This window comes from Palaemon carinicauda, chromosome 20 (assembly GCF_036898095.1).
Source record: "Palaemon carinicauda isolate YSFRI2023 chromosome 20, ASM3689809v2, whole genome shotgun sequence".
In the NCBI taxonomy this organism is placed as follows: Eukaryota; Metazoa; Arthropoda; class Malacostraca; order Decapoda; family Palaemonidae; genus Palaemon; species Palaemon carinicauda.
The window spans coordinates 115,623,304-115,650,365 of NC_090744.1; the positions used below are offsets into that span (position 1 = coordinate 115,623,304).

At 37.3% G+C, this 27,062-nt stretch overlaps 2 protein-coding genes across 2 annotated transcripts; both read left to right on the forward strand.

Moving 5' to 3' along the window:
* Positions 1-204: 204 nt before the first annotated feature.
* LOC137614407 (tRNA pseudouridine synthase A) lies at positions 205-22,712 on the forward strand. The gene is made up of 8 exons (XM_068344208.1): positions 205-391; positions 8,955-9,118; positions 12,912-13,045; positions 15,280-15,406; positions 16,992-17,162; positions 17,815-17,944; positions 19,798-19,908; positions 22,321-22,712. The coding sequence occupies exons 2-8, from the start codon at positions 9,072-9,074 to the stop codon at positions 22,582-22,584; spliced, it is 984 nt and encodes a 327-aa protein (XP_068200309.1). The 5' UTR covers positions 205-391; positions 8,955-9,071; the 3' UTR covers positions 22,585-22,712.
* Positions 22,713-22,855: 143 nt separating this feature from the next.
* Positions 22,856-24,995, forward strand: Mkp (MAP kinase-specific phosphatase). The gene has a single exon (XM_068344209.1). The coding sequence runs from the start codon at positions 22,856-22,858 to the stop codon at positions 23,462-23,464; it is 609 nt and encodes a 202-aa protein (XP_068200310.1). The 3' UTR covers positions 23,465-24,995.
* Positions 24,996-27,062: the final 2,067 nt, after the last annotated feature.

Here is a 27,062-nt window from a genome sequence, read left to right on the forward strand (position 1 = left end):
GGGTCTTAAAAAAATATCAGAAACTATGAAATGAACGTTTCCACTTAAGTACAACTAAATAACTCAGTGACATTATAGAGTAGAAAATATTAATAATTTTAGGTTTTAAAAGTATTTTATTATAAATTTTACTCAAAATTGTATTAATAAAAGTGGTTATTAAAACCCAAACTCTAAATAAAAATACGAAGTTAGGAAATGAACGCCACCTTGTAAACACTACCACGTGACGTCATGTTGCAGACGATGTGGATATATTTAGGTCGAGTTACTACTTATCAGAGCTGCCATTGCCCAACCCTCTTTTGAACCAGCAAGACTGTGAGTTTTAAGTGGAACCAAGTTACACGTGAAGCCCAAGGCATAACAGTCAAGATATTTAACTGTTCAGGTAAGCAGAAATATGTGATCTCTGTCAATCTTGACATACCGGCGTCTGCCCGTAAATGTTGTAGAAAACATTCAATATGTATAAACTTAAAAATTTAATTTATTTGTGTTGTTTAAAAAAGTCTATGAAATCATGGATGCTGAAGATCATTTGTGTTTGGTTATTACTTATAGTAGTGTAAATCTAAGTGTATTAGTGTCTTTTATCACTTGTCAAAAATACTACGATCTAAACTGAGTGAGGTCGTGTCATGCCCCGTTAGGGTATTATTGTACTTTATTACAGGGTAATGTGACCTAGGGAAAAAATGGTTTTACTCCTATCTATAGAAAAAGGTACTTTGTCTTTGAAAATGACACTCGTTCCTGTCGGAAATAAGTAGTTTCAGAAATATATATATATATATATATATATATATATATATATATATATATATATATGTATATATGTATATATATATATATATATATATATATATATATATATATATATATATATATATATATATATATATATATATATATATATCCACCAATAATGGGGCACCCCAAGTGGGAACTCTGGGCTTTGGGTGGTAAGTTTAACTTGTGAAGCTTCGTGTGGGAGGCAAAGCTAATCCAATGAATAAAGACAGCCTCCAAAGCTAGGCAATGGAACTCTTTGAGGTTTTCCTTTTCAAGATTTTGGGTGCATGTGCAAATATTTATTGTACAGTAGGGTAGGTATATGACAATATAGTAGGCTGAGGCTAAAGGTGTTATGGGGAAAAATATAGGTTAGATTTTTACATCTAAACAAGGGGTGAATGTAGTTCATTTGGACAGGGTAAGATACAAGTACGGTAGTGTAGGGAGGGGTCGCAAGGGGTCTTCCCCCCCCCCCCCCCCTTGGTAAGTAAGTAGGTAAAGATATGACTTCTACAGTAGGTTAGGTTACATTTTTTAGCTGTTTACTTTTTTAAATTTAGTTTTATGTCCTGCCCCAACAGACTACAAGGGCTCTCAGAACAATAATCCTGTATGAAAATATGAACAATTATGATGATATTTGGCAGAAAGTCGCACTAGTATTTATCAAATTATAAAGAAATGTTATTGTGACACAGTTCCGGTAGGCCCTGCTGCTTCCTCCTGTGCCTTGGTTGACCGCGGAGGTAGCAGCAGTAGGGGATTTAGCGTTATGAAGCTTTATCTGTGGTGGATAACGGGGGAGGGTTGGTGGCTGTGGCACCCTAGCAGTGTCAGCCGAACTCGGTTGAGTCCCTTGTCAGGCTGGAAGGAACGTAGAGAGGAGAGGTCCCCATTTTTGTTTCATTTGTTTGATGTCGGCTACCCCCAAAACTGGGGGAAATACCTTGGTATATGTATGTACTGTATGTATAAAGAAATGGGAATTGTATGATTCTTCAACTTATAAATGATATTTCAAGAGGGAAACATCTCACCTAACTTAAGGTTTTCACCGAACCTAGTCTAAAACTGTCCTTACATGTTAGGAGCTATGCCCCACTGCAACCACTATTATTATTGTTATTATTATTATTATTTATTATTATTATTATTATTATTATTATTATTATTATTAGTTAAGCTACAACCCAAGTTAGAAAGGCAGAGTGCTATAACCACAAGGACTCCAGCAGGGAAAAATAGCAAAGAATTTGTGTCCTTGCCTTATTCTTAAGGAAGATCATATCCCTGTGACAGCCCCCTGATTCCTGACAATCTTTCCTTCTGAAGCATGGTTTTGGAGACTCATCTTGTTGTAGTCATCACCAAAAATTTAGAAGTACAAATTTCTGACAGTTACCTCCAAAGGAGTAATGGCTATATATTTGGCATACTTTCAACAATGATACTGTATTTACACAAACTAAAATACAAGAAATGGTTTCAAAATGGCCGATTTGACATCTCTTTATATGTGGAGCTAGGGTGTTGGCCTGATATAAGTCACGTGACGGTGAAAAAGCTTCAAATTGGCCACTTGGAGGGGAAATTGAAAGGTAGACCAATTTCATTTGTACAGAAAATGGAATGTTAATGTTTGAAGTATTTACAGTTGGTGGAGTATTCCTAATTATATTATGCATCTAGGTTATTATTGGCCCCTGACTAGAATGTTGGGTACAAAATAGTTTGTTTCAAGATTTGTATTCAATTAGGTCGGTTCCAATCTCTTAACCCTTTTACCCCCACCATAAGGTTAAATTTCGAGCACATTTTGCTATATATTTTTTTTCAAATTGCTCTAACAGGCTTAATTTTTGTCCTAGAGAGGTCAGGTTGGTCTCATTCTTTTGGAAAATGTCTGAAGTTTCTCATTAAATTATCTAAAATATGTAAAAACATGTAATTAACAGTGTTTTGCAAGAACATACCGGTACGTCCTTGGGGGGTGAAAGGGTTAACGAATATCGTACTACGATAAAGTAAAAAGAAATATATGGATACAGTATACTATCATTTTATCATTATTAGTATACTGTAACACTGATTTATTTTCAAATCAGCAACTGTGTATTTTTCCAAGTGGTTAATTTGTGTTTTATGTATTTCTGATCCTTAATGTGGTGGCCTTTTGAAAACATCCCTGCTTGGTGTTATGCCAGACTAGTGTTCGAGTCCCACTCAACCCAGATGGTTTCTTGCAGTGTCTGCAACCTCACCATTCTTGTGAGCCAAGGGTGGGGTGTTTCAGGAAGCCTGTAGGTCTACCTGTTGAGTCATCAGCAGCCATTATCTGGCTCTCCCTGGTCCTAGCTTGGATGTAGAGGCGGAGCTTTAGCGCTGATCAAATGTATGTATGGTCAGTCTCTAGGTCAGTGTCTTGCTAGCTAGGGCAGTGTCACTATCCCTTACCTGTGCCATTCATGAGTGGCCTTTAAAAAAAATATTTACCATTTTGCTTGCACTATTAGAAACTATACGCTGTCCTCTTGCCCAACCTAGGATGCTGTGTGATTACTCTCATCAACCTCTTTTGCATCCATCACTTACCTAAGCTGACCCAAATTTCAGTGTTCTTGTTTAACGTAAATTGATGATACAGTATCTGAATTGGGTAATGTGTAAAGTTACACTAATTATTGTGAGTACTAACCACTTATTTTTGTGGTTTCCACTGCCTCCTATAAGTAATGATAATGGGGGATATTTGTATGAAACCATGATTAAACCCAAAAAGGATTTTATGCAAATCATAATGAGTACCATAGTACATAAATCCCTCAATAACCAATTAATGTGCATAAAATGCTCATGTGTATACAGTAAAACATAAACATGTAGCGTGGTTAATTACAGGAATGTTCTATGGGCCAGAGACTTGGCGAATAAAAAAAGATCAAGAATGAAAAATGAAAGATGCTGGAAATGAGAATGCTGAGGTGGATGTATGGTCACAAAAAAGGATAAGATCCGAAAGGAATTGATCAGGAGGACAGTAAAAGTATTGGAGTTTCAAAGAAAGACCAGGAAATAAGACTGAAATGGTTTGTCATGTCATGAGAAGAGAAAATGAACACATATAGAGAAGATGAACACGTGTGTAAAAGGGGTTATGAAGAACACTAAAATGGTTTCGTCATGTCATAAGGAGAAAAAATTAACACGTTTGGAGAAGATGAACAAGTGTAAAAGGGTTAGGAAGAAGACTAAAATGGTTTCGTCATGTCATAAGGACAGAAAATGAACACACACAGAGAAGATGAACACGTATGTAAAAGGGTAATAAACGTAGGGACGGAGGGCAGAAGAAGGATGGGAAGGCCAAAGTTCAGGTGGAAGGATAAATTATTGAATGACATGAAGGAAAAGGGTCTAAGAGAACAAGATGTACAGGTCAGAGAAAGATGGAGAAGGCTGACTAGAAACAGTGGCCCCATATAGAAATGGGAAAAGCTAAAGGCAAAGACGATTCTAATCTAACCATACATTACCAAACCTAACTTAGTACTGTATGCTGGGTCCTTATCTGATCAGGTGGGTAGGTGAAGGATTCACCTTCATAAACTGACATAGAGGGTCATGAGTCATAGAGTATGCAGGGATTTGTTCTGACATAACCTACCTTAATCTAGTAGGGTGGGTTCTTATCTAAATAAGGACCTAACTATACTTGATAACCTTCCCCCTTTTTAATAAGAAAATAACTTTAACCTTGAAGAGTTGGAAGACACAGGCCTATATGGCTGAGGACTATGAAGCGTGAAGTAGGAGATGATGAATGGAGAAGTATTGATTCTAGAGCGCAAGATAGACAAATGGCGAAATCTAACAGAGGCCCTTTGTGTCAATAGGCATAGGAGGAGATGATAAGTGTCATAATAAACGATATAAAACAAAAATTAATTCCATCCTAACCTTGTACATCATATCATGCCTGGTATTGGTGGCTGCTCGTTTCTCCCCCTTAAGTAGCTCAACTTAACTTATTCATTACTATAAGTTTGGTAATTTATGATAATAGGACACATATCTGTTTGTCTCTGAAAAAATCTGTGTAATTAGTGGTTAACAAACTTATTTTCTGTTAGGGGAATCATATACTGTAGTACCTCGATTCACAAATGGCTCTGAATACAGTACGAGCAAATTGGCATGTGAGCATACAAATTCAAATTGGTTTAAGAGCATTGTATCGGTATGTAAGCAAAAATCTCTCTCTACATGAGCATTTTTTGTGGACAAGTAATGTGACTGGCATGTGGACCCATATGCCACCCACACAGTTTTTACAAACTTTTTACGCCATTTGGTTTTGTATTAGCTCGTATCCCCATCCTCTCGATTTGTATCCTGACTCTTGCATTCTCCCAGGAGCACTAGTAGAAGAATCCTCTCTCAGGTGCATTTCTAGAATTGTTTTTTGTACATTTGTGACCATATGTTTTTTGTCAAGTTGAGGTCACTATTGTTCATCCTAAGAACATTTTATGCTACATGATAAAGTTAACAGTATCATTACAGTGGCCCCCAAGATTATTAACCCTTTTACCCCCAGGCTCTTTGGAAATTTCCAACTCTTAACCCCCAAGGGGTTATTTTTTTCCCAGCACATTTTGCTGTATATTTTTTTTTAAATTGCTCTAACAGCCTTAATTTTTGTCATAGAGAGGTCGGGTTGGTCTCATTCTCTTGGAAAATGTCTGAATTTTTTCAAAAAAATTATCAAAAATATGAAAAAAAAAATTTTTATAGCATTTTTTTGCAATGACGTACCGGTACGTCCATGGGGGTAAAGGGATGGGTTTTGTGAAACGTACCAGTACGTCCTTTGGGGGTAAAAGGGTTAAGAAAGGCTGGAAGTAGAAGGAAAAGATTATGCATATGTCTAACATGCAAAAACTGTTCATTCATACTGCATTTCATGAATAGTACAGTGACAGTTCTGAACTTTAAAGAGGACATCAAAGTATCAGACAATGTGGGACCTCTGCTGTCACTGACAAATCAACAGCAACATGCTCTTAATGCTAAAAGGTTTCTGCTTATCTGGATTGATTGGAAGCCGTTAGATTGTGATATGATTACCCAAAACACTATTTGTGAAAAAATGGTGTTATTAGAGCTGGATAATGTCCATCGTCAAGAGAAATGGATGGATATTGTAATCGAGATGTTAGAGGTGTGAGAAACCTGGAAAAATTGTATAAAATAAATGGCTTTGGCAGGGCGAGTAGCGAGTCTACTGTATTTACTGAAAATTCTATGTTACATGTCCATGACATATTAAAGGTCAAAACGTTACCCACGAATTATACATGTTGGGGTATCATTAGTCACTCATAACCCACATATTATACACTTTTGGCATATAAATAGCTTATCCCATTTACAGGTATATTATAGTATTTTGAAATCATGATTATCATATTGCACCATCTGCTGTTAGCCTTTGAGGGGATCATCAGACAGAGATCAGACTCTCTGACTGTCTTTTTAGTAGCCTTAGATTTGAAAGCAGGTCTCTTTTAGTTTTGTGCCGGAGTTTGTGGTCAAAACCCGATTCGAGACCTTTTCCATTTCATTTACGTGAAACATCAAGTGGTTATGTGGAGAAGATGCCTCTGTGGCCCATGAGACCTCTAGTCTCTTCCTTAGCACTGGTAGAACCAAGAAAGAAGTCTCAAGGAACACTGTTGCTTTCTGGCTTCATGAGACAATCAATAGAGCATAGGTCTCACCTTAGCTTTCAAGAAGTCTTACCGTCGACAAAGGTAGAGATTTGTATTATCATCATTACTAGCTACGCTACAACCCTAGTTAGAAAGGTAGGATGCTTTAAGCCCAAGGGCTCCAACAGGGAAAAATAGCCCAGTGAGGAAAGGAAACAGAGAATAGTACAGTATATGCAAGTGTACCCTCAAGCAAGAAAACTCTACTCCAAGACAGTGGAAGACCATGGTACAGAGGCTGTGGCACTACTCAGGACTAGAGAACAATGGTTTAATTTTGGAATATCGTTCTCCTAGAAGAGCTGCTTCTACCCTTACCAAGTGGAAAGTAGCCACTGAACAGTTACAGTACAGTAGTTAACCATTTTCCTGAATAAGAATTTTTTGGTCATCTTGGTGTTGTCAGGTGTATGAAGAAAGAGGAGAATGTGTAGAGAATAGGCCAGACTATTTGGTGTATGTGTAGACAAAGGAAAATTGCGCCATAATTGGAGATGAATCCAATGTAGTACTATTTGGCCAGTCAAAGAATCCAATAACTTTCTAGTTGTATCACAGTCAATGGGTGGCTGGTGCCTTTGCCAACCTATTACTAAGAAAGTTTCACAGCCTTTTACTTAGAGCATAACCAAAACTTCCTGCTGGGCACTCTAGTAATTGTGTAATCGGCTCGAATTCCACATGGGACAGAAAGCATCTTGTCTATTATAACGTGTTTATGCGATTCTGAATGTATGGTAGATTGAGTGGCTTTTCTGCTTTTTCGTTCCTTCCCCTCATTCAGAGTTTTAGCCTTTTTAACCCTTTTACCCCCAGGCTATTTGGAAATTTCCAACCCTTAATCCCCGGGGAGTTATTTTTTTCCCAGCACATTTTGCAGTATATTTTTTTTAAATTGCTCTAACGGCCTTAATTTTTGTCATAAAGAGGTTAGGTTGGTCTCATTCTCTTGGAAAATGCCTGAATTCTCTCAAAAAATTATCAAAAATATGAAAAAAAAAAAATTTTACAGCATTTTTTTGCAAGGACGTACCGGTACGTCCATGGGGGTAAAGGGATGGCTTTTGTGAAACGTACCAGTACGTCTTTTGGGGGTAAAAGGGTTAATGTTACTTGCTGGATTGGATTAACGCAAACCATCATAATTGGGAAATTACACTTTTACAGTACAGTACATTGGAAGGAAATAGGCTAATCATACAAAGATTCATGTGCCACAGACTTACCCATGGCTAGTTAGCTTTAGAACCATATGTCATAGCTTAGGGAGTTTTCTGTAACAAGAACTATTTAGTATGTTTGGCTGTGAAATAGTAATCGGTTCATAAACTCAAATGCAAAACAAATTTCCAGCCTTACACATATTCATGCTAGTTGTTCGTAGGCCATCTTACCACAAATATTCTGTTGTGTAATCATACATCCAGCATCAATATTTATGAATTTTTACTTCATTGTAGCTCTGGTTGTCACAGTTATTAAACATTTATCGTAGTTTATGTTACAAATACATAATGAAATATCATTGATTTTTATAATTGTACTTTTCCAATTAGAGAGCTAATTTTAAGATCACACTTATACCCTTATAGCAAAGTTTATGCCTGACGTATTACAAAAATCATCTTGTGATCCAAAATTGTGCTAGATAAGTTGCCAATCCAGATAAAGACTCTGGATAAGCTAGGGTTTACTTTATAGAAATGTAGATAATAAAACCGTTTTCTGCTGTGTTGCTATCCGTTGTACACAATTTTGACATCACAAGTAATTCAGATGCTTAACACAAAATTGATGATCACTCAAGATAAAGAGCAATTATAGAGAGCTTGAAGGAAATTTTGTACCAAGTCAATCTTAAATTACTCAAGCTCCACTATCATATGCTATCAGTTTGCTTCTTTTAGTTACTTTTAACTATCTCTTCCAGTTTTGTCTTATGAAATGCTTCAATTTTTGCTTGTGTGTCACATAACAAAGTTTTTTTTTATTGCCAGTTTCAGTAACCAGGGGCCTATTATTAACCCTTTTACCCCCAAAAGGACGTACTGGTACGTTTCACAAAATTCATCCCTTTACCCCCATGGACGTACCGGTACGTCCTTGCAAAAAAATGCTATAAAATTTTTTTTTCATATTTTTGATAATTTTTTGAGAAAATTCAGGCATTTTCCAAGAGAATGAGACCAACCTGACCTCTCTATGACAAAAATTAAGGCTGTTAGAGCAATTTAAAAAATATATACTGCAAAATGTGCTGGGGAAAAAATAACCCCTTGGGGGGGTTAAGGGTTGGAAATTTCCAAAGAGCCTGGGGGTAAAAGGGTTAATAGGGTCTTCTGTGCTATTGATCTACTATACTAATAAATTCTTGTTTATTTTCAGTGAGTTGTTATGCCATAGCAAGAATTTATTAGGAGCATTGATTTGGAATCTGGATGAAGCACCCTCTGGCGCACACCATACAGTTCTTTCTTTTCTGTGCTCCCGGCATCCTCCTTCATGCGAAGGTTTCTGCTCTACCTTAGCTACTGTGGCACAAGGTTTAGGTTAGCATTGTCACTATTTTTTCTATTATTTTTTTCATGGTTCTAGAGTGTCAGCTGGTAATGTGTTACATTAATATTCTCTAATTGTTCCTACTCGAAATATAAACCATCGTCCTTTAGGTAGGAATATGTTTTCAGCGCAAGCTTGGATGGCTGCTAAATCACTCTTAACTAGCAGTTAAGTGACAGGTGGGAGCAAGGATTAAGAGTCCTGCCTGCTTACCCGTTAGTCTCATCCACCCTTCTCAGAATTGAGAGGGATGGTTGATGATGGACTAGGATTTATATAGTTAAGAAAAATACAATTACTACTTGAAAAATTTTCTGATTTGTTCCTATGCAAAATGCAGATCATTGTTCTTTAAGTAGGGAGACTCACTGCTTGGTTGATTGGAAGTCTCCCTAAAACTGAACTGGTAGATGCTTTTTATTCCTTGGAAATGTCAGTCTACCTGGTCCTGTGTGGGAGTTAAGGCAATGACTCCAGCAGTCTCCTATCAGTTTATCATTGGGATGAATAGGCTGATAATGCCTGGCCTGATGTGTTGGCCCCTGGGACCAATCCACGTGACTGGGGCCATGGTCTTGTATCATATCTTCCTGCTTCTGGATTCTCTATCAACCATTCTTCCGGGACAATGGAATCCTGCTCCTCCCTCAACTCTTAATACTTTGGTAGAGGATGGCACCATTTGACGCCATCATTACGCACTTGCTTGCACTGAAAGACCAAGAATGGAATGAGGATGGATCTTCTGTCCCTGCCGTGGTCTATCCTTCCACTCTCTTCAGCTGAAAGAAGAGAATTACTCCTTCCATGTTCATTTCCAGGGATCTTTACCCCACTGTTGCTGGCCTTCCTGGACCATCTTCAGACGCTGATTGCCTGGTCACAATCATATCCTAGGTGGGGGGGAATAATTCACCGGAGCAACCTGTTGTACCCTCTTCATGGGCATGGTAAGAGGGTACTCGTAATTCTTCTGCTCTAAGGGTACCAGACTTTGGACTGGTGCCGACAGAGGTGGACAATACTGGGTCAATCCTGACTGATGGCCATGCACACTCATGGGAGTCGCGATCGAGGGCGGCTCCCTGAGATCGGTCTTTGGTCATTGAGTGACACTTCAGTGTCCCTCAAGGGCCCAGGTCATTCCTGGGGCTACCAGGGCACCCCGGTCCTGAACGAATTACCTCAGTGGTAGCTCTTGTTACTTCAGAACTCTACGATGTGAGGTTCAATAAAGAAGACCTCTGTGCCTTTCCTAGACCCTGGCAGGACATCAGAGGAAGCTGTCTTGCTTTCAGTGGATCTGAAGGATGCATAATTTTACTACCTATGCATCAGTCCATTATTAGTATTCCTCCCTTCTCCTTCTATGGTTTGATGTACCAGTTCAGATCTCTGGACTTCAAACTAGGTACTGCTCCTCAAGTGTTCATTCAGATGTACACTTTGGTAGTAACTTGGCACCGCTAACAAGAGATAAGACTGTGGATTCATCTCTCCAGTGGATGAAACTGGCCTCCTTCGTGTGGTAGTAGCTACAGGATCATATTCATCTTTCAGCTTTCATCATAATCTATGGATTGTGATAATCGAGGAAAAGTCGAATCTCTTACCCAAGGTAAGGTTGAAGCTCTTGGGTATAATGTTAACACTGAGATTTGGTCAGTTAGATAATCGCAACAGCAAACCTAAGGAGGTAGCATGTTTGCTCTCAAAAAGAACAACATTGGGGCAAGTGTAATCTTCTCGGCTATCTTTCATCAGTGGAAAAGACTAGTTCATCAAGAGAGCATCTTTGCCAAAGATCTCTTCAAGCGCTGCGCATCCCTTCTCATGCTAGTGGGATGGAAGGCTTGGGTCAATCCTCCCTTTTGGCTAACAAGAAACCCTCATAGGGAAGTCCTAAATGACTCTTGACATGCAAGTGTGATTAGATGCATCGAAAGAGGGGATGAGCGCATGCCTGAACATCAGGGTTAGAAAAAGCATCTACTCGTCAATGTCCTGGAACTAGCAGCCTTTCTAGCACTGCAAGCTTTCCAATAATATTGAGGAAGCATCAGGTGGGTTGTTGGGACAACACTACTGTATTGGCTTACACCTAGTTCTGCGAGCATTCCATGTCAGAGATTTGTTAGCCAATCACATTCCAGGAAAGAGGAATGAAGTAGCAAACACATAGTATTGCCAAGGAAGGCTGTTGGGGGAGAGAGGTCCCTACATTCTGTGTAACAAAGATGCTTCTGGTTTGGGAAGTTCTCCAGGAATTGACCTGTTTACCATACATCTACAAAGGAAGAGCTCCATATTTTCTCCTCCGATCCAGCCCCAAGGTCTGTGTATTTGAAGTCGCCTTCCAGCACCCATGGGGATCACATGGATGGTTGTACCATTGTCCTTCAGCTAATCTACTACAGTATGTTTACACTGGGGCTAGGATTGATTTCGGTGGCTCTCAGATACTTGATGTTCTGCCATTCTGCCTTGTCAAGACTAGCTCTTCTCCTCTGTTCTTTCTGCCCTTATCTTAGGGACGATACTTCTGAGCTCTATACTTTAGAACCTAGAGAAGTTCTCCCCATCCTCCCTAGATGAGAGGAAGGATGGTGGATTATCATATGCAAGGTATATTGTTCCGAACGGCCGTCTCATTTTTTGGGGAGGGAGCCCTCTTTCGACTGCATACCAATCTTTATGGACTGGCCAGGCTATGTCAGGCTATTCATCCTATTGATAGACAGATGAGAGATTGGTATGGTCATCTCCTTCATTGCAGAGCGCTTCAGTGGCGTGGTCGATATGGTGTTTGCGTCCCACCTCTGTGATCGCAGATTCGATTCTCGGCCATTCCATTGAGGAGTGAGAGATGTGTATTTCTGGTGATAGAAGTTCACTCTCGACGTGGTTCGGAAGTCACGTAAAGCCGTTGGTCCCGTTGCTGAATAACCACAGGTTCCATGCAACGTAAAAACACCATACAAACAAAATCCTTCGCTGCAGTACAGGACCACATAGATTGGCATTGTCAGGGAAGAAAAAGAACTTCAGGTAAGTTCTAGGAGGACTTCTGACCCTCAAAGCACATAGTCTCCCTACCTAAAGGACGATGGTTTGTATTTCGTGTAGGAATAAATCCCCAATTTTAAGATAATTTGTATTTTTCCTTGTTTTATACAAACCTGGGTCATTTAGTTTATACTTTCCTTTTCAGCCATTCCTCTCTGTTCTTAGTTGAAAGGTCATAAGTAAAGAGACTTTGATAGGTAAGGGGCAAGGCTCCTTGCCCTTGTTCCCACCTGTCACTTAACTGCTCCTTAAACGATTCAACGGCCCTCCAATTTCACACTAACAACATACTCCCTACTTGAAGGACTCTCTGTTTTATAGCTAGTCAAAATACAAATTGCTTAAGAAATACATTTTATATATGTTTATTTATTTATTTTATTTTATGTATTTATGTATTTATTGGTGGATGATGTGGGAGGGTGGGCTGTGGCACCCTAGCAGTACCAGCTGAACTCGGTTGAGTCCCTTGTCAGGCTGGGAGGAACGTAGAGAAGAGAGGTCCCCTTTTTGTTTTGTTTCATTTGTTGATGTCGGCTACCCCCCAAAATTGGGGGAAGTGCCTTGATATATGTATGTATGTATTTGTAACACCTTATAATTAGAACTAACCTTATTAATCACACAAGAGGGTTCATCTGTACTGCAGTCAAAGTTAGTCAAATTTGTAAAACTGTAAACTGCTCATACTGACAGTGGTTATGTGTTACTTTGCAGAGGTGTTCAGAAACAGCCTGATGAAGAGTTGAGTAAGCTACCACGCTCCGTGCAGGGACTAATAGAGGCGGGTCTTCTTTCACTGAGACCAGCAAACACTCCTGCCTTGGTTTTTTCTAGTCGAACTGACAAAGGTAAAATGAATTATAGTTTGTAGGAGACTTTAACATTGGGGTCTCTTAAGTAATAAATACAATTTCTTTTTCAGAATCTAGATAGCAATGAAACAATAATCTTGAGGTGAATACTTTGGTAGCTGATCAAGGTAGCAGTCACCTAGAATATTTGAAAAGAAACCATGTTATTTACTGGATGCGTCTTATTTGGGTGACGAACCTAGTTGTGGATCCCCTAGGTGTCTGGGCCAGCAGTTACCCATTGCTGCCAGCCCTGTGCATATACAGTTCAAACCATTTGTCCTTTGTAATATGGAATGTATTCGGTGGAGTTGGAACAGCTCTTGAAATTGATAACTAGATAGTTAATGACAGGTGATGAGCATTGGCAGGGCTGCCAAAGGCTCTCCACTTTTGTCTTTGTTTGCCATGAGTACAGTCGTGCTTTTGTATCTTGTCCAAGGCCTGATTCTGTTTAGTTTTTTATTATACTTTTTGTTTGAATGGTTGGTTATGGCCACGTGTTAATGAAGCATAGCAGGAATGCTAGTGTAGATATGACATGGCATCTGTTTATGGCTAAACTGTCGACAGATCCACACATTCTGTGCCTCAGGGCCATGATTGTGTGTAATTATCCCAATTAACAAAGTGTAGATTATGGCATCTTGTTAAAAGGCGAGTGTTTCTTTGAGGAGTGGAAAGGCTGAGTCTTTTCATGTATCATTCTTGGCAACACACATGACACTGCTAGAGAGACTGTTTAGCACTTTGCACTCCTTGTCGACTTTGCCCTTTGCTGAAGCTTCTGGCTATATACCTTTGGTTTGGTCCAAGTTATTATGCTTCAGGAGCAGGAAGAACTGATCTGTCACTCATCAACCTTCGCTTAGAAGCTCCTCCGACTGAAGAACATAAATCCCTCCTCCTCAAGGAAGAAGCCTATACATGTGAAGAACTTTAAGAAGTCTTACCCACACCAGGACCTCAGGTTCACTGAAATTGGATGTGAGCTGTATTCTCAAATTTTTTTTACCCATTCCCTGCATGAGCCTTTGAGAAGGTCATTAGACAAAATTTTAACTCTCAGGTCTGTCCTTTTGTACCACAGTAGTAGCTTTGATGAAAAGAGCTAGTGCATTGCAGGGAGCCTCTTGTTTATTCCAGAAGGCCTCTTAGTTTTTCTCCCAGATTCATGATCAAACCCAAAGCCTTGTGTTTCACAACCCAGGTTCGAAGTCTTATCCCCTTACATCATGAGGCATTGGGTGGTAATAAAAGAGATGCTTTTTTGTTCCATGAGGGCTCTGGGGTGCAATCTGTAGAGGTTTTGACACTTCAGGTACGAGTGTTAGCGACTCCGTAAACGCTGACAGAACCAAATTTTGTTTACTAGGAGGAATTAATAGCAAATTTTAAAAGTGCTATGATTTGTATGTTTCTTACTTATACAAATTCAAGTTAACCCTTTTACCCCCAGGCTATTTGGAAATTTCCAACCCTTAACCCCCAGGGGGTTATTTTTTTCCCAGCACATTTTGCAGTATATTTTTTTTAAATTGCTCCAACAGCCTTAATTTTTGTCATAGAGAGGTCAGGTTGGTCTCATTCTCTTGGAAAATGCCTGAATTTTCTCAAAAAATTATCAAATATATGAAAAAAAAAAATTTTTATAGCATTATTTTGCAAGGACGTACCGGTACGTCCATGGGGGTAAAGGGATGGCTTTTGTGAAACGTACCAGTATGTCCTTTGGGGGTAAAAGGGTTAAAGTTTCCATTTCAACCACCCCTCTTAGGCCTGAATCAAAGGTTAAAAGTGAAGAGTCTTTAACAAGAGAGTGTGTAGGGTTACTCGCCTGCGCTTACCACCTGTCGCTAACTACCTTGTTTGCGATTTCAGTGATTGTTTCTGCTCTGCTGAAGATGTTCCTTGTTATGAAGGACGCGAGTAATTTATTATACTTAGCATTGTTCCATGGCATGGGACGTAATCCATGGAATCCGAGTAATAGTTACAAAGAGTTAATTGTGTAATATTCAATACTGTACAATCATTCGAGAGAATTTTAGATATTGTACTGTCAATGTTAATGTATTGGACAGTATACAGAAAATGTATTCAAAAATTAGAATATTTTAAAGCTTTATTGTCAATATTAATATTATTTTTACTATTATAGTTATTTTTAGCATTATTATTGCACTTATTAATTTTATCAATATTATTATTATAATTTATTTATTTTTCAGGTGTTCATGCACTAAACAATGCTGCACATGTTGATCTATGTAGGAAAACAGAGGGGTCATTCTATGATCCAGAATATGTAACTGGGACACTTAATAAGTACTTTGTTCGAGAAAATGTTGATATAAGGTAAGTCCCTACCGTGAATTATCAAAACAGATAATTGCAATACTTAACTTGGGAGTAGGGGTCTCCAAAAGGTCAGACATCTTCCAAAACACAGTCACAAAGAAGCTATGAAAACGAACGTGTGTGGATATCACGGTGCTAGAAAAGGAATGATGGGAAGTGCGTGGGTGTTGGTGGTGGTAGGGGGCAGTAGTCGAAGTAGCGGGCAGTAGTCGGATGTAGATCGGCACCTCGTAGTTCCGGGGGATGTTGAAGAAGGAGAGGTCTAACTGGTGAGGGACCTATGGTCGTGGTTCTTACACGCCCCAGTTACTATACCGACACTCATTAGAGTGAGCGAGCTGGGTTTATTCCTTGTATTCCATGCTCTTTTTTCTCTGGTATATTTAGCAGTATTTATACCTTAGAAATGGTGCTATAAGGAGCATTTCACGGAGCGACACAGGTTCCTCGCCCAGAAATAGATTTTTCCTTCGTCAAAATCGGATCGTCAGCTTTGGTACTTCTTTGTAACACGATGATTGGTCGTTTCAGTGCAACTATTAGATGTTTAGATAAATTTTGATTTATAATATTTTCTTATATTTTTTTATTATTTACCCCCAGGCTCTTTGGAAATTTCCAACCCTTAACCCCCAGGGGGTTATTTTTTTCCCAGCACATTTTGCAGTATATTTTTTTTAAATTGCTCTAACAGCCTTAATTTTTGTCATAGAGAGGTCAAGTTGGTCTCAATCTCTTGGAAAATGCCTGATGTTTTTCTAAAAATTATCAAAAGTATGAAAATAAAAATTTTTATAGCATTCTTTTGCAAGGACGTACCGGTACGTCCATGGGGGTAAAGGGATGGCTTTTGTGAAACGTACCAGTACGTCCTTTGGGGGTAAAAGGGTTAATGATAGAATATGTCTCCTGAAAATGTAAATTTCTTACATACATTATTCAACTTTAGCTCAATTGTTATGAGCGTAGGATCTAAGTCACGGAGGGTTCTATATTGTAACTGCATTTTTAGATCTTGAATAATACATGTGTAAGAAATTTACATTTTCAGGAGACATATTCTATCATTACAGTACTTTCAACTACTGTATTGTATGATATAAAAATATTAACCCTTTTAGCCCCAAAGAACGTACTGGTACGTTTCACAAAACCCATCCCTTTACCCCCATGGACGTACCGGTACGTCCTTGCAAAAAAATGCTATAAATTTTTGTTTTTATATTTTTGATAATTTTTTGAGAAAATTCAGGCATTTTCCAAGAGAATGAGACCAACCTGACATCTCTATGACAAAAATTAAGGCTTTTAGAGCAATTTAAAAAAAAATATACTGCAAAATGTGCTGGGAAAAAAATAACCCCCTGGGGGTTAAGGGTTGGAAATTTCCAAAGAGCCTGGGGGTAAAAGGGTTAACTCATAATTCTTGAATATAGTATGTAAATTGCATAGAAAAATATAAATAATGAAAGTGTTCTTGTATCAAATTTTGAAACAAGGGAACGATAACTCGAGATTGCAGAAGGATTTTATTATTCCATTTGCAGTATCTGGCTACAATCAATGGCCTTTGGTTTTACAGGGTTCACAGAACTGTCGCTGTCCCATCGGGTTTTCATGCTCGGTATCATGCAGCTGGACGCTCGTATTTGTATCGCATTGCTGTCCTGAAACCTGATATTATTGTGCGTAAGAAGTGGCAAATTCAAGCATTTTTACCATCGGTGGAACTAAACCGAATTCTCCTTGTGAGGTAGGTTAAGTACTCTTCAGTTTAACATTAGTTTGAAGTTTAAAGATTTCACCTTGTGAGGTGCATTTCTGCACAGTTGGCTTTGGGAATATCTATATACATTACATCTGGGTGATAGGAGGATAGATGTGTGAGAGGCAAGAGAGCGTGCTAGAAATAGGAATGAATGGCGAGTGATTGTGACGCAGTTCCGGTAGGCCCTGCTGCTTCCTCCGGTGCCTTAGATGACCGCGGAGGTAGCAGCAGTAGGGGATTCAGCATTATGAAGCTTCATCTGTGGTGGATAACGGGGTAGGGTGGGCTGTGGCACCCTAGCAGTACCAGCTGAACTCGGCTGAGTCCCTTTTTTGTTTCATTTGTTTGATGTCGGCTACCCCCCAAAATTGGGGGAAGTGCCTTGGTATATGTATGATTACATCGCAGCAAGCTAAATCAAGCCAAATGATTTTTTGTTACAATAGTACAATATTTGTGCTAAGAAATCAAATAGTGATTATGTATATTTATAACAATAGTTCTAGCCCAGATAGTGAATTTATTTTAAGATTCTACTTTGGAATAAGACTATTTATTCTTATATTGTCTCTAATAAGACTATAGAGTCATGTATTATCTCTAATAAGAGCAAATCTGTATTTTTCTTCCTCAACAGGTCACCTTTTGACATTGAGCAATTTGTATCTGGCTGTCGTCTTTTACAAGGTAGTCACAATTTTACAACTTTTATGAGTTCACCCTCCAAGACCTCGTTTCCTGTTAACCCTAATCGTTGCCTTGATTCAGTAAGCATGCCATTATTTTTGTTTACCATTTCATAATACTTGCTGTATTAATTATTTATGAACTTTTTCTTAACATGAATATACTTATTTTCTGGGGCGACCTGTGACGGCCGGAGGGCCTGTCACGGCCCTCCCCTTTGATGAAGGGATTATCTAAATGGAAGACAGCCTGTGAATAGTGGTTTTCACACGCCCGTTGTATACACGACACCCACAAGGTGATCGCGCGAGGGTAGTAACCTCTGCATTCCATGCTTTTATCTTTCTCTAGTATATTTGGAAGATTTATATTAGAAAGTGTAAAGAAGGACTTCTTTTCACCGGGCATCACAGGTCTCTTCCCAGAAATAGATTTTTCCTTCGTCAAAATCCCTTTTTCGATCTGCCTTGTTTCTTCTAAGGTTTTATATTATCAAAACTGTATCAGTGATCTGTACCTTTCAAGTCTGCTCACTCCACTCAATGTTCTTACAGACAAATGCTATGAAAATAGTATCACTTCACATGTAACCAAGTCTTTTAGGTTTGCAAGATCAAAGTGAATTTTGGTTTGGTTATTTCTAATGCAGATCACAATAGTATTCATGGAAATTTCAGTACAGTAAAATGATTCTAACTGTACTATATAGAAACCTTTTGTTTTATCACTGCTTTAATTTATGGTAATGCAGAAAAGTACAGAATAGTCTGTGATGTAAATAAGACCTTGATAAGCCTTGCCACCCTTGATTAATTGGAGCCGAAAATACGGAACTGGTCCGATGGCTCATCTGAAATGGATGTTTCTTTACTTTTAATAGATGCGTATAATGTTTTTATATACAGGGGTACAGTACAAACAATATCCAGGAAAAATAAAGATTAATAGATGCGTATAATGTGTTTATATACAGGGGTACAAACAATATCCAGGAAAAATAAAGATTCGTGTTGAAAAAAAAGAGCAGTTCGTCAAACCATATCTAGTATTCTCGACAAAATTGGCAATCATAACAGCCCAGTTACGATTGATTTGTATGTCTGTATCAGTATCTGGATAACTGACTAAATCTCAGTTGTCTAAGACAAGAAAGTAAAAGAATATTTTCAATATTTTATAGTACTGTAATAAACTTTAGACCTTGAACCCTCTTTATTGATAAGTTCAATATTTGACAATCACTACATGTGATCTACCTTGAGTTATGTATGAATATAGTAAATGGCAAAGTGATCATTTAGGGTATGGAGGAGCCAGTTCCCTAATTTTTCCAAACTAATGATAGATCCTGTCACTGCCAGTAGTATGTCAACTACTTGTATCTCAAATAAGAGGTTCCTCCTTCAATCTGATTTCATTGGAGTTGGTTGTTAGTTCTAAATGAGAGGCATGTTTGGGTGATTTTCACCAAAGTAAACTCATTTACAAATGTCTGAAGCCTATAGTCTCAAGAGAAATCCCAGTTTCATATGAGTAAACATAGAATTTGGCCAGCTATCAAGGGCTTACAAGTTACTGACAACAACTAGGCATTGAAAACTATACAAGAAGGAAACAGGAGGTAATCATATTCAAACATTTATATTTTAGCCACATCATTTATATTGATGTAGCCCTGTAAATGCCAGGAATTTCAACTGGGGTTGTCTAGGTAAACAATATAATGATAATGGTGATAATTTCCATATCATAAATCAAAAAGTTTGTATTTATCAAATATAAGAATAGTTTTAAAATACTGTATATAGATTTGGGAAATCAAATGATTGGCATTTTATTAATTGAATGATAAATTTGTAGTTATGTCTTCACTATTACTATTGACTAAAACAAGTACTGCACAAACTCCTGAAATATTATTATAATTTGCCAGATAACGGTGACCGAAGGTCGTCCATTTTTTGATCCAGTGTATAACCAACTGTATGAGAACCTTCAGCTCTGGGATGTCAAATTTTCGGCGCCATCTTTTCTGCACAATCAGGTAGGCTGTACGAGGATGAGTAAATTTTATTATTTTGTAACTGATTCTCTTTAACTTCTCGTTGGTGTTTCCAGAATTCCACTTTCAGTTCTTGTTTGAACTGATGCTTCAGGCAAACTTCATTGAGTATATATTTTTTGCATAGGGGCAGGCTATGGAATGTTTTATAGTGATGTGAATTGAATATTGCAGAATTAAACGAATTGTTAGGAAGAATATTTTTATTGTTGATAATTAAGTGAAACTAATGCCTGGTGATGGTAGCAAGAGTGATTGATGTACAAGTGACGAAAAAATGGACAGTCGTATGCACAAAAAGAAAATTCTATTAAATATTGTTATTGCTTGTGTGCTAGAAAAAAGGTAGAAGATTTGGTGCAAAGAGTGGTTACAAAGGCGAGAAAATTTGGAGAGTTATGTTTCAATACTACGGGAGTTGTAAAGCGAATCGGAACCGATTTCATAAATTACACGAGAATAGATCCAAGTATGTTTTACTATCTTATTATTATTATTATTATTATTACTATCCAAGCTACAACCCTAGTTGGAAAAGCAAGATGCTATAAGCCCAGGGGCTCCAACAGGGAAAAACAGCTCAGTGAGGAAAGGAAATAAGGAAATAAATAAATGAAGAGAACAAATTAACAATAAATCATTCTAAAATAAGTAACAACGTCAAAACAGACATGTCATATATAAACTATTAACAACATCAGAAACAAATATGTCATAAATAAACTATAAAAAGACTCATGTCCGCCTGGTCAACAAAAAAGCATTTGCTCCAACTTTGAACTTTTGAAGTTCTACTGATTCAACCACCCGATTAGGAAGATCATTCCACAACTTGGTCACAGCATGGTCGGAGCATGCAATTATCAAAAATAATACTGAGACAAGAGTTTTTGTAATGAGCTCTTTTTAGAGTCAACATTACTTTATATGTCAACAGGATGCAGCTAAACAGCACTTCAATACACAAAAAAACGAGGATTTCCAAGCAGCGTGTGTAAAATTGTATCCAAAACTTGCAGAGAGATCTTTGAAGTCCTAAGAGAAGAGATTTCTTCGACTTGCTTCTTTGAAGTCCTAATAGGAGATTTCTTCGACTTGTTTCTTTGAAGTCCTAAGAGAAGAGATTTCTTCGACTTGCTCCTTTAAAGTCCTAAGAGAAGAGATTTCTTCGACATGCTTCTTTGAAGTCCTAGGAGAATAGATTTCTTCGACTTGCAAATTTGCCGCATTTTTTGTCCATGTTGACTGCGTAGAAGTGCTAGTTTTTGCTTCACCTCTTCTTCAATAACGCTATTAATATTTATGTCCAGAGTTATTTTTAAAATTACTGCAACTCACGTATCAATAACTCTATAAACACCGGTCCTCACATCCCAAAGACTGCAGGGTGTTGTTTATATAACTGTATCAAGTTTATAGATACTCATGGAACCAATAAAACAAGTTGGACAAAATTTTAAAGTAGAGGATAGAGAAATGGTATATCATTGGTATTGATGAAAAATATTATTTTGTATGTCCGGCAATGACTTCTCCCTTAGCTTTAACCACCAACAAACACAACTCTCGTTTCTTTGGTAATCATGTGAAAAAACTATACAGAACTTTTTTCGCTGGGTCTACGCTTCCCATGTCACTTTGAACAAAGTTTGGCGAACAAAGCTTGTTGTGCGGATGGAGCCCTAATATGATCTTCCCACCGAGCTTAGGTCATGAGTTTAATAAGCTTTCAAAGCGAAACCTTTTCAAATCTCCCTTTTGTAAGTCAGTGACCATGTTTCCAGACTGGCTAGGCCACATGCCAGAATCAAACCATGGTCCTTGCCAATAAGATTCCAGTTTTCTACCATATTTATACAGTTAGTTATATTATGTCAGACATGTTTTGATTAACAAACTTTAGCGATCTCTCATCAGTTATTGTTTACATTCCAATAAATGTTCACAATTTAGTTCTTTATTCCCCTCTCTTCTTCATTTACTTTTGTGATGCATTTTGATACATTTTAGACATTATAAAGCTCTCACTCTATGTATATTTATAGTAATCCTGAGCATGTCACATTCGTCGTATCTACCTCAGCAGTTGCAGTGTTTCTTTTAAAATTTCCTGTTCTCTTCAAGCTTCGTTTTGCTTTGCATTGATTTCTAGTCTTTTCCTCTCCCATTTTACATTTCCACAAGCTGTTCCTCATATTCATTTGTTAACACCATATCATCTATACATAGAAACTCCCAAATGTTTCCCTTTTGCAGTGCTGTGTAGATTCTTGGTACAATCAAAGTAAATACCAAAGTATTCAGGCCTGATCCTTAAGAAACTTAACATTTATCACTTACTAAATGAGAATATTTGAAAGATGTTTCTTTTCCCAAGGTTACAATTCATTTCAGGTACGCAGAATTGTCGGAGCTCTAATCGCAGTTGCCCATGGAAAGATATCACTAGATTGTATTCAGGCAATGCTCGACAACCCTGATCCCCAGAACTGGAACCCAAGAGCTACTCTGGTTCCAGCTTGTGGACTATATCTTCTGCAAGTGAGATATCCTCCAGAGGTGTTTGAAGAGAGCTTTCATCAGAATTATATGAAGGACAATACAACTCCAGATAGCCTTGATGAAAATTGCTCCACAGGTTTGAAAGATAACAGGTAAGATACTTTTTTTATATCTGCAAAACCTGTCGTTCCTTTACAGTTTTATCTGATCAATTTGAAGCAATCTCGAGAAGTACAATTAATCTTCATCTGTTTCTATACTTTTCTATGAAAGCATAATTCCATCATTAGTAGTTATTAAGTTTAACAGTATTAATTTCTTATGCAATCAGTACCTCTGTTATTTAGTGATTTAGAATGAATATTCCTATGGAAACCTGGAACTTGTAATGTGAATTCCTGTATCGTAGTTTAAAAAATTACCAAAAATGTCAAGTTTAGCTGAACAGTTATCTGCCAAGCGCAGTGTATTACGTCACACCTATACTCAAGTCACCACCCCAGATGGTCAGTCAAGAATTGAAGAATTCAAGGCAGATGGATCCCAAGTTGTAACTCCTCTGTCAACAATCGGTCCTGGTTTTGTCGTCGACACGAAACCAGACCTCAGATATACTCGCATTCTGAACGGCGTTATTATTGGCTCTCAGGACGTTGCCCATGATCTTGACATCTTGACCAACAATAAAATCACTCATATTCTTAATGTAGCAACTGGAATACACAACTTGTTTGAAGGATGGTTCACTTACAAGACCAAAGCGGCATTAGATACCCCCTCGTGCCGTATCATCGACATCCTAGACGAGTGTTGCGACTTCATTCATAACGTTGTTGTAGGGGGAGGGTGTGTCTTAGTGCACTGCAATGCTGGAGTGTCCCGTTCAGCTTCTGTTGTCATTGCTTACCTTATGAGGCATTATGGTATGAATTATGAAGAGGCATTCAAATTTGTGAAGACCAAAAGATCCTTCATCAGACCTAATACAGGCTTTGTCGAACAATTAAAAGAGTACGAGAAGAGATTAGGTGTCTAGAAAGCTGCTTTTTCATATTTTTATCATAAGGACCAGTATATTATTCTACAGTTAAATACATCTTGTATATTAAGTACATGTATACTTAAGCATCAATACCAACACCCACATCAAGTACCCAAAAATTTCAACATGATGATATTTGGGAGGTTATGAACCAAATTATTATGAAACTACATAGCACAAAATGCTTTACTTAAAAGGTTAAAAATAATCTTGAGTAAATGCAAAATGCTTGAATAGTTTTACAAAGAATTAACGTAAATCATCTCGTACAAAGCTTTTGTACTTTAGCATGTGTTGGAAATCATTGAAATATTAGGAGATGCCTTCCAAAGATACATTGTTAAGAGCAATGTTTTAACTAAAAGTTTCATGGTGGAATTACTGTACTGCCTTGTGTGTCTCGGATGGATCTTTAGGAGCATGTGAGAGCCTTCTTGTTTAACCCTTTTACCCCCAATGGACGTACTGGTACGTTTCACAAAACTCATCCCTTTATCCCCATGGACGTACTGGTACGTCCTTGCAAAAAACTGCTATTTACATTTATTTTGCATATTTTTGATAACTTTATGAGAAACTTCAGGCATTTTCCAAAAGAATGAGACCAACCTGACCTCTCTATGACGAAAATTAAGGCTGTTGGAGCAATTTAAAGAACATATATTGCAAATTGTGCTTGAAAAAAAAAATGCCTGGGGGTTAAGGGTTGGAAAGTTCCAAATAGCCTGGGGGTAAAAGAGTTAAGGAATAATCTGTTTCAGTAATAAGATAGATTTTATCGAGTGACTACTCTAGTTACCAAGATATGAAATTGCATTTTGTATTATACAAAGTGGAAATGTTAAAATTTCATCACTTTTAAGAAAGATTGTACTGCATTTGTCTGCAGAGGTATAGAAAACATATTATTAATACTCATTGAATAGATATTGGAATTTACCTATACCATTTAGTTAGCGGTCTGTAAATGTCATGGTTTTGTTAGAAGGCAGTTGGGAATTATATAAACTTTTCCCTCATATGCAAAATAGTAAACATGATTTATTTGTAAGTTGTCACAATTGTAATTCATCAATGATTATATTATAGGCAAACCTTTAACCACATCTTTGAAAATAAGTCGGCATAAGCCCTATTGGCTGGCCTTCTATAGTAATCCAAAGACGGTTATTTTACTAAGGTTATCAATCTGCTTGTTGAAAATCATGATGAAGTAAGTATAAAGTAAAAATAGTACAGTCGGTTTGGTTTTAATTATTTTAAAGGACTTCACGAGAGATTTTGAGCTTCTGTTTTAATAAAAACAAAACTGCTATTTATACTTGTTGATTATGAAATGCACTGATAAAAATTAAAATTAAAGAAATTTCTTTAGTTAGTAAATTTATTGATCTTGGTTTGCATGCTTAAACATCTTATAATATTTAAAGAACTTATGATAGTCAACAATTTAATAAAAAAAAACTTAAATGCTGCACACTTTTCTAACTTCTTCACCCTCATAAACTAACTGCCTAAGTCATTTTCCCCACTTGTTGGGAAATAAAAAAAAACTTCTCATTTCCTAATTTTTTATATCATTGTGTTGAGCTTCAATTAACAAATTCTAATTCACAAATTCTTCTGTTAAGAATTTGTGAATTGAAACTCAATTCAATGATATAAAGAATTAGGAAATGAGAGGGTTCTTTTTTTTATTTCCCAACAAGTGGAGAAAATGACTAATGCAGTTAGTTTATGAGGGTGACGACTTTTAATGTACTAAAGTAAATTTTCAGGTTTGTTTTTTAAAAGTTCTTTGAGCATACAAAAAGCCGAGAACATAAGGTTTGCCTAACTCATCCTACCATTTTCATCATGATACAGTATAGTATTACTTATTTAAAGGTAAAATTCCCAGAATCTGTATACCTTTGGGATCTGTAACTTGTATCATTCAGCTTAAACAATGAATGGTATCTATCTGTGTAGCCAACTCTCAAGTTTTAACAATATCATAATTTTTAATTTTCTTCTCATTTAAAGTTTTGACAGAAGCATATTTTGTATTTAAATAGTTTCTTAGAAGCTGATGAAATATCTAGTGGAAGCAAGAGTGCAATCAGTAAAGGGATGATGATGTTGATATTTAAGATAAGCAAAATGTGTTCGGATCGTCACAAATTCCAGTTATTAGAAATTTAACTCTTCTATAGTCCATTTCTTTTAGCGATGCATATTTGCACCGACTCGCGGCGGTGCCCTTTTAGCTCGGAAAAGTTTCCTGATCGCTGATTGGTTCGAATGATCTTGTTCAACCAATCAGCGATACGGAAATTTTTCCAAGCTAAAAGGGCACCGCTGCGAGTCGGTGCAAATATGCATCGCTAAAAGAAATGGACTATAGTCTTTGGTCACATATTGAAGTTTTATGGAAATGATAATCTGTTTGATTAGTCAGATTTAAATAGCTAAATGGAGACTTGAATGTGTTCAAGCTCTTCAAATATGCAAGATTCAATAGTATAATAAGAAGCCAAATTGATAATTATAACTTCTAAAACTGGATTGGTGTACATGTTAGAGAGTCATGTGATTGTTTTGGAAATAGAAGAGTGAAGTTGATTAATTTGTCAAGTGTGTTAATATATGTACCATCTTTGTGTGAAATTTTGGATGACCAGACTACGATGATTTGAGTGTTGTGTTGGTCTCTGGTACGGAGTACAATTAAGCGTATATTACAAACTTGTATGGTACTGTAATATCTTTGTAACAGAGAAGCCTTTTGTGATGCATGCCATCCAATGTTGTATTTGCTATGCAAGAGCCTTATTCCATAAACCCTAAGGTTTTAGTACTAAAGAATGTGTAGTCTCGGTGTAAATAAGTATAATTTCAATGTGTATAACTTTTTTACTTGCATTTCTAATGTTATTTGTGTCAAAGTCTATTTTTCATTTATCCTGATATCCTATCCCACATCTGTGACAATAAAAAAAAAAGGTTGTGGTTCCAAACTTGATATTGGATACAATAAAAAAAAGGTCTTAATTTGAGCTTTTGTTAAACCTTTACTGTCTTTGTTTTTTAAACCTTTTCTTGTTCTCAGATATATTATAAGGAACCAGAACAGTCAAGGGATTTTCCACTGTTGCATACCAGTGACAAATTGGAAGGTATCAGTATCCACCTTCTTGGTAAGAATATTTTGTGGTTGTTAATGTGCAAAATTTATCACTTTACTGGCATTTTTATTTATTTATAATTCATCCTTGTAAGTTTTGTAACCATTTCTTATTCTATTTTTCTAATTCAATTTTAGAATTGATGAAGTGATAAATTGATTGTAAAGATTTGTTAGCTTCCCGTAAATTTGACTTGCTCTCCATGCAGGGACCCTATCCTCAACCTGCCTGTAATGTAAGGACTGGCTAGAGGAGCAGCTGACATATCGTTGGAGAAGAAGGGAGTGGGATTGCTTGCCTTCCCAAACAGCAGTTTAGGTTCCCAAACCTATTCCTTCATCTCAAGCTACAGTGTCAGCTTGTTTCTCCCCACTAAAGCTCCAGTAGTGGGTGCAGGTATGGACACTAGCTCCCACGCACCAACG

Coding starts and splice junctions, on each gene's coding strand:
- LOC137614407 (XM_068344208.1), top strand. CDS start 9,072: ATGCGAAGGTTTCTGCTCTACCTTAGCTACTGTGGCACAAGGTTTAG. Junction 13,046..15,279: donor TTCTAGTCGAACTGACAAAG/GTAAAATGAATT, acceptor TTTATTTTTCAG/GTGTTCATGCACTAAACAAT. Junction 15,407..16,991: donor CGAGAAAATGTTGATATAAG/GTAAGTCCCTAC, acceptor TTGGTTTTACAG/GGTTCACAGAACTGTCGCTG.
- Mkp (XM_068344209.1), top strand. CDS start 22,856: ATGTCAAGTTTAGCTGAACAGTTATCTGCCAAGCGCAGTGTATTACGT.